Source organism: Coccinella septempunctata, chromosome 4 (assembly GCF_907165205.1).
Source record: "Coccinella septempunctata chromosome 4, icCocSept1.1, whole genome shotgun sequence".
NCBI lineage: Eukaryota > Metazoa > Arthropoda > Insecta > Coleoptera > Coccinellidae > Coccinella > Coccinella septempunctata.
Genome location: NC_058192.1, coordinates 36,148,138 through 36,163,904, shown reverse-complemented (window position 1 = coordinate 36,163,904; position 15,767 = coordinate 36,148,138). Strand labels below are relative to the sequence as shown.

At 37.8% G+C, this 15,767-nt stretch overlaps 3 protein-coding genes across 6 annotated transcripts; all 3 read right to left on the bottom strand.

The window, feature by feature from the left end:
- Positions 1-1,043: 1,043 nt before the first annotated feature.
- On the bottom strand, positions 1,044-3,440 carry LOC123311689 (52 kDa repressor of the inhibitor of the protein kinase-like). The gene has a single exon (XM_044895758.1). The coding sequence runs from the start codon at positions 3,438-3,440 to the stop codon at positions 1,044-1,046; it is 2,397 nt and encodes a 798-aa protein (XP_044751693.1).
- Positions 3,441-11,307: 7,867 nt separating this feature from the next.
- Positions 11,308-14,755, bottom strand: LOC123311526. 4 transcript variants are annotated; one of them, XM_044895555.1, is made up of 4 exons: positions 14,383-14,755; positions 13,943-14,326; positions 13,026-13,441; positions 11,308-12,269 (listed from the first exon to the last, which is right to left on the bottom strand). In XM_044895555.1, exons 3-4 carry the CDS (start codon positions 13,187-13,189, stop codon positions 11,393-11,395), a joined length of 1,041 nt encoding a protein of 346 aa, XP_044751490.1. In that variant the 5' UTR covers positions 13,190-13,441; positions 13,943-14,326; positions 14,383-14,755; the 3' UTR covers positions 11,308-11,392. The 4 variants fall into 4 exon arrangements, with proteins under 4 accessions (XP_044751490.1, XP_044751493.1, XP_044751491.1 ...); XM_044895558.1 differs by having other exon boundaries at positions 13,142-13,441; XM_044895556.1 differs by lacking the exons at positions 13,943-14,326; positions 14,383-14,755 and having other exon boundaries at positions 13,026-13,919.
- Positions 13,214-14,170, bottom strand: LOC123311688. Its single transcript, XM_044895757.1, has one exon. The coding sequence runs from the start codon at positions 14,168-14,170 to the stop codon at positions 13,214-13,216; it is 957 nt and encodes a 318-aa protein (XP_044751692.1).
- Positions 14,756-15,767: the final 1,012 nt, after the last annotated feature.

Below are 15,767 nucleotides of genomic sequence, written 5' to 3'. Positions count from 1 at the left end.
TAAAATTGTTCAATTGATTTCTACAAAAGCATTCAACCGGATGCAGATAAGGCCGCTTCTCATGAAAATATCGGAATTAATTAATTTGGCGTGCTGTATTGAACGCACGTGTAGTTCCATCTCTCCACTTCGCTTTGGGAATCACGCGCCCGGAGCATCGCATCGGGAGTCAAGAAAAACTGTACGTGAAGGGCTCGCTTTATTGCATAGCGAAAGTGAAGGCACGGGCGAAGTAACGAAAACGGGCGGTAACGAAGGGGCATCAGTTACAGCTCACGCAAGGCAGGAAGAGAACGCAGAAGGCTCGGACGAGGCAAGGGTTATCTCCGGTGTTGTAGCGGACTTTCAATCCAGCGAACAAATTAACGAGGTGCATGAAAATTACGACACGCATAATTCGTAAATTCGTAACTTGTAAATTATCAATACTAGTGACGGCAATAGTAAATGTAAAAAATGAAAAGGGACGGGATATTCCTGTCAGAGTCTTATTAGACCCTGGACCCTGGTTCTCAGAGTAATTTTATTACGGAAAGAATGTCAAACAGTTTGAAGTTAAAGAAAATACCGGTCAACTTCCGGATCAGTGGCGTAGGTGATAACGCAACCCAGTGGCGTATATAGAAAATGTTTTCGGGGGGGGGCCCGAGATGCTTACACCATCAAATGATCCAATGGTTAGATTAGGTTGGATGCAATTTTTCGATTGAGAATCAAAGGATAACTTTGGGCATAGTCTCCCTGTTTTTCATCAATATCTCGTACACATTGTTTTCAAATCTTAAAAGTTATGATGCAAAAAAAATTACCATTGGTTGCTATTTCTAGCCAACACTCACGTCTGTGAACTATCCCCATTTAACGGACTCCTGCAACGTGACGAGAAATTGATAGAGTAGTGAGGTTTTCACAAAAGGCTTCATCATGTTTTGAACAAGAAAAAAAACGACAATGAGAAATTTCATTTTATTATAAGTGGAAAAAATAAAAATTAATTGACGACATGAAGACGAGGTAAGCTGAACATTCGCTTACATAGATGGTTACAAAACAAACCCCAGTTTTCTCGGTACACTAGCAAACTTATCAAGAACTTCCTCGTCGCTAACTGTGATGTCTCTGTGAATAGAGAGTAATGCGAGACCATTTAGTCTATTCTCAGATGTGCTGTTCCTTAGGTAAGTTTTCAGTCTTCTTAGGCTAGAGAAAGTCCTTTCAACGGTAGCGACTGACACGGGAAGGACAGCTAGTATTTTTAGAAGGATATAAATGTTGGGGAATAGATCTTTGTCACAGTTTTCTAGAGAACTAATCGCCGTTTTTGGCAGAACTTCAGGTCTTTCCTGTTTCCACTTTTCTTGCCACAGCTTAAACTCACTTCGCACAATGTCGTTAAATGACAAATCTGGTTCATATAATTTCAATGCAGCTTCTAATGAAGTGATGTCTGTTCTGATACAAAATTGTGGAAGAATGTTTTGTAAAGATATTATTGTGTCTTTATGAGATTGGAATCTTTCCCTTAACGCTTCACAAAAATCATCCAGGTATGGCACATAAACTGCTCGTCTATAATATTCTTCTTCTGTGGTATAAGGTACATTGTTGCGTGTTGTTTGAAGCCGACAAAATCGTGGAAGCTCCTCTGTGACAAAAAGTTTGGAGGCTATTGTCTTCACCTGTTCATATAATGGTTTGAACGTTTGCTCGGCATTTGATCTCTGTTTTGACAGTAGGTCTAAAACAGTTGTGATGTTGCTTATAGCCTGACTAAGGTCAATGTTTTTTTTCTGAAGGGTCTCAGACAAGCTGTGTGTAGTCGACAGCATCTGGCTCAAAATGAAAAGATTAACAATAAATGGAAAAGTACAAATGGCACGACTTAAAGCAAATGCTTTAGTTGATGAAACACTAGATTCTTCTATCTTATGTAGGGAGAGTATGATAGCTTCTAAAATTTCTTTGAATAGAATAACTGAGTCATGTCTCTCCACCCATCGCGTTTCGCACAATGAAATCAGCTTCTTTCTCTTTTCATCAGGAAAGCAATCTGAAATCGTGGATTTTAAAATCTCGGTGTTCTTAGCTGATGCATGAAAGAATGCACATATTTCTTTAATGACACCCATGCAGTTTCTAATAGAGGAAATGCCACTTGCATCTGACAAGCACAAATTGAGTGTATGCGAAGAACAATGTGTATAAAGGGCCAATGGTAGTTTTTCTCTGATAGCAGCTTGAACTCCTCTGAACTTGCCACTCATAGTGGCAGCACCATCGTATCCTTGGCCTCTCAATTTGTTCAAATCAAGACCTAAATTTGACAAGGTCTCTAATACAGTTTTCGCCAAACCTGCACCAGTTACATCATGAACGGGGACAAATGTTAGGAAATCTTCTCTGATTTTGAAAGTTTCTTCATCAACATAGCGAATGCAAAGTGAAAATTGTTCTATTTGGCTTATATCAGTGGTTTCATCCGCTAAAACAGAATAGAAGATAGAATTCCTTACTTTTGCCACAATTTTGGATTGAATCAAAGAACCAAATGTGTTAATGATGTCGTTCTGAATGACAGGGCTTGTGTACATTGTTTTTCCACCAGCACTGATCAATTGGTCCTTAAGAAGATTATCTCCGCTGTTAGCTCGGTATCTCAACAATGATCGGAAATTTCCGTCATTTTCGTCAGGTTCTTCAAGACTCACTCGTCCAGAATCATTATGACCTCTGAGAGCAATCATTTGCCTTCCGCATAACTTAATATTTTGAATTATAGCAACCAGTTTCTTTCTATTATTCTCAATATCTAATTTTCTTCGAGAATTCACTTGATCAATAACACTTTCACGTTTTTTTTTAATCAAGGATTTTGTGTTTTCAGCAATCAAAATGGATTGCCTATGGTATTTCGGATCTTGATGATTTTTGAACATTTCCCTAGCTTTTTTGAAATTTATGAAAGGCTGGGTCACAAATATTCCCAATGATTGGTGATTTCCTTTCCCTACATGTTCGCTCTGAGAGAAAAACACGCAGTATTTACAAAATGCTCCGCATTTCTCCTCTGAATACGTTAACCACTGAAATTCTTCAAGCCATTTTGCTTGAAAGGATCTCGTGTGGTTTGAAATCGAAGTGGTAGGAAATTTGTAACCAGACTGAGGTTTCCATACATTTTCTAACAATGAAACTTTTTCATCATTTGTTAATGAACAAATATAACTCCTTTGACAGTAATTTCCAATATCGTTTACATTTTTAATAACTTGAAAAATACCTTCCACATCTTGACCAGAGGAGCTCGTTTGAAAGACATCGGCACAAGCAATTTCACTTCGTCCTTCCACGGCAACGCGGGCTTCTAAATTTTCAACTCCAGGTCTATCCACATTTTGTCCTTTCGTGAAAAAATCTTGAATTGAACTTTGTCTCTTCATTGTGATTTTCTTTCACTAGTCAGTTTTCAATTACGACCCGAGAACACTAAAATACTCTTACGACTTATTATATTAGATATTAGAACGCAAACGTGAGATTTAGGTAATCATCAACTACTGTCCTAGCGGCTTCAGCCGTGTCGTGCGTATTACAGATTAGCTTTATTCACGCAAGCGCAGATAGAAAAGAACCGTTCGCGGATTCAAACACATGATCAGAGCTTCGGAGATTTGTAACTGGTACGCATGTTCCGAATTTTAAGATCTGAGCCTGCGTATAGGTTCCCAACCAGTTTAGAAATCGTCACGCGAACAAACAGTTGTTGTATATTCACATCAGACGCCGTAGCCATGCTTCGCGAGCCTGTTTAATTTATTATAGTAGTTCAGTTTTCTTTATTCATTTCGGGGGGGGGCCGGGCCCCCTGGGCCCGGCAATACCTAGTAAATCCTTTGATGCTAATTTAGTAAAGGTACCAGGTAACATTGAACTGGCAGATAATAAATTTAATGAAAGTCGAGAAATAGACTTATTGATAGGAGTAGGTTTAATTTATGATCTTATTCTTATGGAGCAGATCAGGTTGAAAGATGATGTTGTGTTGCAGAGCACAAAACTTGGATAGGTCATAGGCGGCGAATTAAACAATTATTATATCAATTCACGGAGGTTTTCTGTCTGTTTAAGCGTCGATGATATTGATGAAAATTTGATTAAATTTTGGAAAATCGAAGAATGTCTTCCACAGGACATGAAAGAAAATTTTTGTGAGCGTCATTTCAAGGAAAACTATAGAAGATTCATGGTGAGCATTCCATTCAAAGAAAATGCGCAAAAATTAGGTTACTCCAAGGATAATGCTTTACGTCGATTTGTTAATTTAGAAAGGCGTTTAAATGAAAATGAAAATTTGAAAAGGCAGTATGATGAATTTATGAGAGAATATGTCAAATTATGTCATATGAGAGAGATTAACTGTTGTATTGACGATCTTTCTGATCGGGAGTCCTATTATGTTCCGCATCATGCTGTGTTGAAGGACACCAGTATAACGACGCCCTGTAGAGTAGTCAGGGCCGGATTAACCCCAGGGCAAAAAGGGCAATTGCCCTGGGCGAATTCAGTATTGGGGGCGAATTAATTGTTAGTAACAAGATCTAAATACGGAAATCACTGAAATCCAGAAAACCGATTCCAAATACTAGAAACATACGGTTTCGATCGATATCAGTCGTCATATACTTTCCATGTACTTTCAAAACGAACCGTTGCCTATTTACCCACCGCCTCTTCGATGCCACAGCTATCTCGCATTCTTTTCACTCAGGAATATTGTGACTAGTCAGCGTTACAGGGTGAATAGAAGGCGCACGCATCGAAAACGAATTGTTGGGGTATGGAATATGGAAATAGACACTTCTGTGAATGCCGCAAAGCCGGGCATGTGATTTTATTCTATTGTTTCTGTTCTTCTGTTTTTATATTTCTACCAGTAGGTACTGTCGATCGTCGTCATAATATATTCATTTCATTGGGAGGTGTTCATTGTGCAAAGATAAAATTGAATGAAATAAGAGTGCTCAGACCAAGTGGAACAGGCACAAAGCTCAATTCAATTCAATTCTATAAAAATTTTGATACCCCCAAGTGAATTTCGACCTCCATTCCACGCTTTCCAGATTGAATATTATAATGTATTTTGAAAATATGTTGTTTTTTCATAACTAAATACTTTTTTGTCTGAAAAAAGTGAGAAACGTTTTTTTTATTGAATATCATACTCACTGAAAAACGGTTCGTGCAACGTTACGGAAAATCCCATAAAATTCTATGACTTCCGTCGTCGGTTTGTGACGTATTGCGAACTGAACACCTGCGTCGTTCAGAGCGATCCGATAGTTGTCAGTTTTGAACCCTTAAACGCAGGCTTAGTCTGTGGACGAGTACTTTGGATGATTGTGAATACTAGTGAACAAGTAGAAAACTGCAAGGCAGAACGAGGGAGTTTAATAGAATCATTTTGGGAACAACGAGTCATATAGTTTAACACAAACGAAAATTTAATGAAAAACATTTTAAATTTTATGCTTGGGAGGAGATAGAAAGAACTGCAGAAATTCTGAGAATACGTATTTTCATTCCGTAATCTCAAATGCTGAAAAGTAGAGGAAAATTTAATTTTTCCGATATTATAGCGAATAAAAAATAAAATTGCGATTGTTTTCAAAAATTTAGTCTCGTGAAACACAAAAAAACGGCTGTATGAAAAAAATTTGAAATCTGTAGGATTTTTTGCGAATATTGAACTGTCTAATGCATTCTTAACATTAGTTTACTCTTAATTTTTGACTCAGCGATACCTAGTTCATATACAAGTTGTTTTCAATTCACCTTTCTTTCCAACTAACTGTATTATATGTCCGTATTTCTTCATAATTTTTGCTGGTTGTTACTTTTCGATGAAAAAAACTTCATTATGAAAATATCTCTATTACTTTTTCATTAAATGATAATTTTTATAATATGGGGGGGGGGGGCGAAAAAATATCTTGTGCCCCGGGCATCAACTGGTCTTAATCCGGCCCTGAGAGTAGTGTCTGCTAAAACAAGTGAAGGAGTTTCACTAAATGATATTCAGTATTCAGGCTCGGTTGTACAGAATGAATTAATTGATATTTTATTGAGATTTAGAATACCTAAATATGTCATGACCGCAGATATTTCCAAAATGTATCGGCAAATTTGGATCTGTCCTGAAGAATCCAAATTTCAAAGAATTTTTTGGCGTTTCTTGGAAACAGACGAAATAAAATGCTATGAGTTGTTAACGGTTACTTACGGCATGGCTGCTTCAGCATTTTTAGCCACGCGAGCATTGAAGCAGGTTGCATATGATAATGAGAAAATAAATCGGAGGGTTAGTAATTCAATATCGAAGAGTTTCTATGTCGACGACTATTCAGATGGTGCTGATGACAAGCAAGAGTTAATAGAGCTACAGCGCAATGTTTCAAATGTTCTTAAGGGCGCAGGGTTTGAATTGCGTAAGTGGTTAACAAATGACGCTGACGTTCTCAAACATTTCAATGTGAATTCGGATATTGAGTCGAGTATTTTGAATTCAGGAGAAAACGAGAATAATAAAACCTTAGGAATTTTATGGAATTCGAAAAAAGATACTTTTCAATTCAGTGCAAGCGGAATTCAACAGGAAGGGAGAGTATTCACGAAGCGTATTATTTTATCCATAATAGGACAAATATTTGATCCTCTGGGGATGTTAGCTCCTTTTACTATTAGGGCAAAAATTTTGCTTCAAGATTTATGGAAGGAAAAAATAGATTGGGATGAACCTGTTCCTTCGGCCATGCAGAGAAGTTGGAGTGATTTTTTAAAGGAATTTAGAAATTTAAAAATTTTGTCTATTCCAAGGCAGGCTGTTATCAGTTCTTCCGGTCATTTTTCGTTGCATACATTTGTAGATGCCTCAGAAAAGGGCTACGGTGCATGTATCTTTATTGTTTGTAAAAATAAAAATGAGTATTGAAGTAGGTTACTTTTAGCAAAGAGCAAGGTAGCGCCGATAAAGCAAATCACATTGCCTCGTTTAGAACTTTGTGCGGCAGTATTAGGCATAAAGGTAGCTAATCTGTTCAAAAGAACGATAGAATTGAATTTTTCGTCTTTATATTTTTGGACAGACTCTTTCGTCGCATATCAGTGGATTCAAGGCTCCCCAGAGCGATGGAAAACATTCGTAGCCAACCGAGTTTCAGTAATTCAAAACTACTCAGATGTCACGGATTGGCATCATGTTGGAACAAATGATAATCCCGCGGATTTGATCACCCGAGGTCAAGCTATAGAAAGTATCAGTAAGAACAATTTTTGGTTTGAGGGACCGGAGTGGCTTAAGGGTGAGCCTGAAGGTTTAGTTCGATGCGAGGGTATAAAGATTGAGATGATACCAGCACAAAAGGTCGTAGCTTTGACGGTAAGCGGAAGTCAAGGATTTGATATAATTGAAAAATTTGCGAATTTGACAAAACTCATAAATGTGACTAGTTACGCGTTGAGATTTATTCATAACGCGCGTAAGCCCGAAGACAGGATCACGGGAAATATTGACCTAAAGGAAGCGAACGAAGCGCTAGATAGACTCATAATCCACTCTCAACATGCAGAATTTGTACAGGAATTGAAAAACTTGAAGGCCAATAATTCTGTTGAAGCACAAAGTTCCGTCGCGAATCTTAATCCTTTTCTAGATAACAAGGGGATACTTAGAGTTGGCGGTAGATTAGCGAAGGGTTCTATGTCTTTCGACAAGATTCACCCCATTATATTGCCAAAGGGTCACCCACTGACCAAGTTGATTATGAACCATGAGCATCGTAGACTTTTGCATTGCGGTCCGCAGCAATTGTTGTATTCAATACGTGAAAAATACTGGCCTTTAGCTGGCAGAAATTTAGCCAGAAAAATTACACGTGATTTTTTTTGTTTGCTTTAAGGCCAAACCAAGGCAGTTGCAATGCCTTATGGGCGATCTGCAACAATCGTTTCCGTTTTGTAATGTCGGTTGTGATTACGCTGGTCCTTTCCTGCTTAGAGATCGCAAAACTAGACAGCCCAGATTGACTAAAGGTTGGATCTGTGTTTTCATTTGCATGGCCACGAAAGCCATTCATATAGAGGTAATAACAGAGCTTTCAACAAGCACCTTTATTTCATGTTTCAGAAGGTTTATAGCGCGTAGAGGAAAGTTCTTTGTAATTTTCTTTGACAATGGTACCCAATTCGTGGGCACTAAAAACGAAATCTTTAAATTCATGGAAAATAACAAAGAGCTTATTGAAAAATATTTTTCGAATGAAAAAATCAAATGGAAGTTCATTCCGCCCAAGAGTCCGAATATTGGAGGAACATGGGAGGCGGGAGTAAGGTCAGTCAAGCATCATTTGAAGCGGGTTTTCGGTACTAATCACTTACACTATGAATATTTTTGTACTATAGTTATATATATAGAGGCCATATTGAACTCTAGACCACTTACCCCCTTGTCCTCTGACCCTGAAGATTTCCTTCCCTTGTGTCCCGGTCATTTTCTTATAGGCCGTTCTCTCACCAGTTTGCCAGACAACAATTACGAATGTATTCCAGATAATCGATTAAAATGTTGAGCTTCGTCAGAAAATGGTTCAGCTCTTCTGGAAAAAATGGAGCAAGGAGTATATTGGTGAGCTTCAAACCAGACTCAAATGGAAGAGTAATTATTCAGAGCATCTGAAAAAGACGCATTAGTGATAGTTAAGGACAATGACTTACCTGTGCTGTTTTGGCGCACAGCCAGAGTAGCGGAACTCCATCCAGGTTCCGACCAGATTGCGCGAGTTGCCTCAGTGCGTTTTAGTGATGGAACTATAGCCAAACGCGCAGTGCGAAATTTATGCGTGCTTCCCATAGACGATGCCTTGCAGGCATGATTTGATTGAGACTGTCATTATCATGTTTGAGAAAAATTTGAGTTATTTTTATTTGTTTATTGTTGAAATAACATTTCAAGGCCGGCGGCCTGTTAAGGACATTTTCTTATTTTCGAGGATTTCACTATAACATGGCAACGCTGGCAGGCGATTACCTAAGAATGTTTGCCGCGCACTTTTCACTTTTCATTCTCATTCTCGCCACAGACGCCGAGACGGCCACAAGCCAAATAGTCAATGTACAATTCTTAAGTTCAGATACAAGTTTTCGCTGTATAAGCAAGTGAAATATTATATGCAGTGAAGCAAGTTGTTTTTTCTTCAAACCATACAAGACAAATATACAGTCCACTAGGACCAAGAGTGAAGAAGAGGACGGCGATCTAATTTCGAGCTCTTGATCCCCAACAGACTGCAATTCTTCATTGATTGCTTCAGTCCATTCTTCTTTGTCTGGGTGATTTTCAATATCATGTATTGTTTCTGGTATATTTGTTTCGACATATTGTTCTGCATTCAATGCATAAACCATTAATGTTTCTTCACTGTCAGTGTCAGAATTATAGTGGGTACATAATCTTTATGCCATACAGGAGGTTTGATATTCCTCTTTGTATCAACATTTCTGCTTGATTCAACCAAAATGTTATTGTAGTCACTTCTACTATTATCTATTGCATCTTCAATTTCTTGTGGTTCTTCATTATTGTATGTTGTTATAATTCCATTTTCTTGTCTGATATTAATATCCTCATCAAATAATACATTTCTCGAAACTATAATAGAATTAGTATTTGGATTCCACAATCTATATCCATGGGTACTATATTGAACTATAATCATTCTTTCAGATTTATCATCTAGTTTTCCCCTTTTACAGTCAGGTACATGATGCTATGCAATAGATACAAAAACTCTCACATTTTTGACATTTGGTTTTTTATTATCTCACAGTTCTGCTGGCGTTTTATTCTTTTCTACAAATAAACTTCTGGAAGGTGATCGCTTCATCAGACATGCTGCAGTACGTACAGCTTCACCCCAAAAATTCTTTGATAGATTACTATCCGAGATCATTGCTCTGGCTCTTTCTAATAATGTTCGATTAAAACGTTCACTTACCCCATTCTGTTGTGGGTTGTAGGGGACAGTATACTCCATTTTAATTCCATGTTCGTTGCAGAAATCCATGAAGTCATTTGATGTATATACCCCTGCATTATCCATTCTCAATCTAGATATTTTTCATTCAAATTGGGTTTCACTAGCTTCCTTGTATTGTCTAAAATACTTAAAAACAGAATTCTTTTCTCTAGACAAGAAAACAGTTACAAATCATCAATGAACATTGTTATGTACTTATAACCCTCATTGGTTTCTGGTACACCTAGTGGATATCCGTTAGGGACATCTTTTGAATGTCCTTACCGGATATTCACTAGGAGTCCGTAATGGACGTAATATGGACCAAATAACATGTATATATTACATGGTCCGTATAACGTCCATGACGGACACCTATTGGAAATCCGGTAGGGACATCTTTTGAATGTCCATACTGGATATTCACTAGGAGTCCGTAAGGGACGTAATATGGACCAAATAACATGTATAAGGTACATGGTTCGTATAACGTCCATCACGGACACCTAGTGTATACCCGATAGGGACATCTTTTGAATGTCCATACCGGATATTTACTAGGAGTCCGTAATATGGACCAAATAATACATACATGTATATCAATGAACACCAAAATTTAATATTATTTTTCACTAAACTCCATTTTTCCGCTTTGTAGTATATGAATATCTTATGAATATTATAATGGATAACGTTATGATGAACGAAGACTAAATACTTGAGTAATTACTATTATAAAATGATCTATGTTTGAGTTTTAAGACTTTAGTTTTTATTATATATGGTATTTCTGTATTAATCGACTACTATTCCATAAATCAGTTAACAATATAATGAATATGTTCCTACAAGTAAGTATGGTAACGTTAATCCCGTATTAGTGTAATGTATATATTGGTAAGGGGTATGACGGGGATATGTTCAGTAAAAGGCTAGATTTTACTCTCCTTTTTTTTATTCTTCGTCTACGTTTCGGCCGCAGTCGCTGGCCTTCTTCAGGACTCTACAAAAACATGTACATAGATAAATACAACAAAAACACATAGCAGCAGTACCCACCGAATTTTGAGAGAGAAAAGACCTCTAATAAGCATGACCTGTTGGTCTTGAAATAACTTGCAGTTGTTTGGGTAATTCGATGAGATACATGCCACTCGCTCTCATTACAATCTTCACAAAAAGACAACACATTAAAATCTTAGTTCGGCTACACGTGGGCAACAAGAATATTATGTATAATGACAAGGCGAGAGGACCCGTCGGTGACGTAAAGAAAGTTGACATTCGTGAATCTATGACTTGTTCTCTTTTTCTTAGTGAAGTTAGGCTGTAGAATTATTTCTTCTCCGATCATGGTCTTTATTATGATGAATTAGAAAAGTGTAAATGCTACTGATGTTCTTAATGTCCGATCTGGAATTAACCACATTTTCTAAATTTTTCTTTATATGAAACATTTCTAGAAAGGTTCTTTTTCTATAGTTCTTCTCTCTTTCTAAAATTTGGATGTTATTGAAATTCATCATGTGTTGGTTGTCATGGCAGTGTTGAGCCAGAGCACAACCCTTTCCAGGATGTTTGATGTCACTTTTATGTTGTGCCATTCGTTTTTTGATTTGTTGCGACGTTTGCCCTATATATGATAGGTGGCACTGAGCACAAGGAACCTTATAGACTGCATTAGATGTTTTCTCTATGCTGAATTTATCCTTCGTATGCGAGAACATATTGCCTATTTTAAACTCATTTTTTACCGCAATCTTCAGTTTGTCACTTCTGAACAATTTTATTATCGAATTGGTTACTTGAGGGATGAGTGGGAACGCTACAAAAGTTAATCTTCTTTCTTCTTCATCAGTGGTTGTCTCCAAAGTCTCATCCGGCATACCATTCCGGATGAGACTGTCTCTATTGCTAGGTGTTATGTGTGCTCCTGTATTGATCCTTGTGAATTCACCTGCTTCATCAAGCAAGTCTTCTTGAGAGGCGATCTCACCTTCATGTGTTGCAATCTGTTGTGTTTCTTCTAAAGATGCCAACTCTCCAGTCCCACCCGGCATGCCATTCCGAGTGGGACTATCGTCCCTTTGCTGTGTTGTTACTCTGTCCGCCTCTACATCTGATACCTCCCTGGACTCACCCAGCATACCATTCTGGATGAGACCTTCCTGCATGTCTGTTGTGTGTTGGTTTGGAGTACTGAAAATAAGTTTGCTTGTTAAGCATCTAGGGAAACCGTTGTTTAGCATCAGTGTGTTCAGTTTATTTAGGTTATCTTTAACAAAGGAGGTGTGTGAGATTTTGCTGATGCGATTCTTTAAGTTAAGTACTAAATTAATTTTTTGTTTTATTGGGTGATTTGATGCAAAATTGATATATCTGCCTGAACTAATCGGCTTGGTGTACCAGTTTGTTATGATTTTATTATCCGGTGTTCTTACAAGTCTTGTGTCAAGAAACGGTACTGAATTATCTGTTTCATTCTCAATGGTGAACTTGATATGCTCGTCATAGCTATTAAAACGTTCTAGGGTTAATTCGGCCATGTCCTCGGGAATGGCAGCCACAATGTCGTCCACATATTTTTTAATAAAAGGGAAGTTGAAAGGGAGGGTCGGTAAGATGCAGTCCAACAGGTAGTCCATCACAATTCTTGCAATGGCAGCGCTATGCTCTGCTCCCATGGGAGAGCCAAAGGTTTGTATGTAAAACTCGTTGTTGTAAATGAAACAATTGGAGGAAAATAAAAATCTTAACATGATAAAGAAGTCTTCTTTAGATATAGATGTTACTTGTGATATGTTGTCCCAGTTATGTTCTACCGCCCTCAAGGCAATGTCTATTGATATATTGCTGTAAAGTGATACTACATCTAAGCTAATAATGATGTGGTTTGGGGGCAGTTGAAAGTCATTGATGAATTCTACAAAAGCGAAAGAGTCTTTGACATAGTACCTGTTGTTATCATCCATGCTGTCAGAAAGGATCTGTGACGTCAGAGCGGATAATTTGGTGATGGGGGTGTTGATACTGGAAATGATTGGCCGCAGGGACAATATTGGTTTATGTACCTTCGGAAGGCCGTAAAATCTGGCTGGGACTGCATTATAATTGAACATTGTTTTGCCCTGCTGCTCGCTTATCTATTCCTTTCTGATGAAGTGCTTTATCATGTCGTTAGCCTTGGTTTGGAAGGATGATGTTGGGTCCCTGCTGACTTTTCTGTAATATTTTTCATCTGACAATATCTCCAGCACTAAGGAATGGTAATGTTCCCTGTTCATCGCCACTGTTACATTCCCTTTATCGGATTGTAAGATTAACAGGTTCGACTGGTTTTTGAGGAATTTCTTGCAATAGTAATACTCCGCCTGAAAAGCATTATTAATGCTCATGTTATTGAGTAAGTAGTTGGTAACTATATTCGTGGACAATGATCTGAGGGTATTATCAGCTTCGTGACTATTGGTTTTTTTGAGTGTGATTAGTTGTTCGATGTTCGCTAGCAGTTTCTGAATAGATACTTCTTTTTTTGGAATCTCTATGCAGAATTTAGGGCCTAAAGCAAGAAAACGTTCTACTCGATTGGGAATACTGATGTCGCTAATATTTTTGAACCATTGAGGCTGGGCTCTGGCTCTGTCAAGACAATTTTGATTTAGTGATTGTATTTTCTTGAGGTTGTTGTTTTTTATTGATTCAAATTTACTATTGTAACTTATGTTTTGAAAATGCTTGAATCTTTCTAGTATGTCAAGAGGTAGGGAGCAAGCCAGAATCTCCCACCTTCGGATCATATCCTTCTCTAAAGCTAGTGTGTTCTTTATAGTTGTTCTTATTTCGAAATTGATTATTTGATTCACAATTCTAACCTGCATTCTCTCGGCTTGCCTTACAGAATCCGAACTTGAGATTGATCCATAGAGTGAAATTATCCTGTCCCTGATGTGCCTGGGTGTCAACCCTTGTCGCCTACATTCCAAAAGAAAAATCCTCCTATTTCTAAGTGAGGCCAGTTTCAAGTTGTGATTGGCCCAAAGTTTCAGCTGTTGGCATACCCTGCTGCTGTACTGCTGTTTGATGTCCGCATAAAACCCCATGCTTCTTTGTATGGTAACGTTAATCCCGTATTAGTGTAATGTATATATTGGTAAGGGGTATGACGGGGATATGTTCAGTAAAAGGCTAGATTTTACTCTCCTTTTTTTTATTCTTCGTCTACGTTTCGGCCGCAGTCGCTGGCCTTCTTCAGGACTCTACAAAAACATGTACATAGATAAATACAACAAAAACACATAGCAGCAGTACCCACCGAATTTTGAGAGAGAAAAGACCTCTAATAAGCATGACCTGTTGGTCTTGAAATAACTTGCAGTTGTTTGGGTAATTCGATGAGATACATGCCACTCGCTCTCATTACAATCTTCACAAAAAGACAACACATTAAAATCTTAGTTCGGCTACACGTGGGCAACAAGAATATGTATAATGACAAGGCGAGAGGACCCGTCGGTGACGTAAAGAAAGTTGACATTCGTGAATCTATGACTTGTTCTCTTTTTCTTAGTGAAGTTAGGCTGTAGAATTATTTCTTCTCCGATCATGGTCTTTATTATGATGAATTAGAAAAGTGTAAATGCTACTGATGTTCTTAATGTCCGATCTGGAATTAACCACATTTTCTAAATTTTTCTTCATATGAAACATTTCTAGAAAGGTTCTTATTCTATAGTTCTTCTCTCTTTCTAAAATTTGGATGTTATTGAAATTCATCATGTGTTGGTTGTCATGACAGTGTTGAGCCAGAGCACAACCCTTTCCAGGATGTTTGATGTCACTTTGATGTTGTGCCATTCGTTTTTTGATTTGTTGCGACGTTTGCCCTATATATGATAGGTGGCACTGAGCACAAGGAACCTTATAGACTACATTAGATGTTTTCTCTATGCTGAATTTATCCTTCGTATGCGAGAACATATTGCCTATTTTAAACTCATTGTTTATGATTCATTTATAACGTGGTTACCTCGGAGAAAACTTATCGCGAGCGCCAGCTATTCTTTTCACTAGGAAGAATAGCAAACCTACCAGAGTAGCTGCTAGTCGGAGACAGAGTTCGCTGTTATCTAGGGTGGTAGCGATAACGAAGTAGTCAAAATCGAATTATGTACTTGTTTATTCACACCTTCGGAAACTGATTATATTATTATTATTATTATTACATATAAATGAAGGCTGAGGACTAAGTCCTATATAAGCCTAAAAACTAAAGAAATCAATAAGCCGACTAAGTGCATGCAGAGAAAAAAAAGAAAAAAAACAATTAATATATGCGTGGAAACAAATTAACCAAATAAGCAACTGTCTATTTTGTTTTTAAAACAATTCACTGAGTCAGAATTCACTACATCACCAGGTAAGCCATTCCATGTCTCGAATATACGGTTGAACAAAAAATATTGTCTCTGTCTTGTGGCAAACTTCTCCTTTTTCAATTTGAAAGTGTGACCTCTCAACCTCGGATCATTGTTGAAGATGAGAAGTTCTCTAAGATTAGCATAATTATACTTGGCTATACGGAAAGATATGATAAGGTCCCCACGGAGTCGACGTTGGTCAAAAGCTATCAGTTGTGCCATCCTCAGTCTTTCGGGATAGGTTGGCCGCACTTCACCAAAAGTCATACGCGTGGCTCGA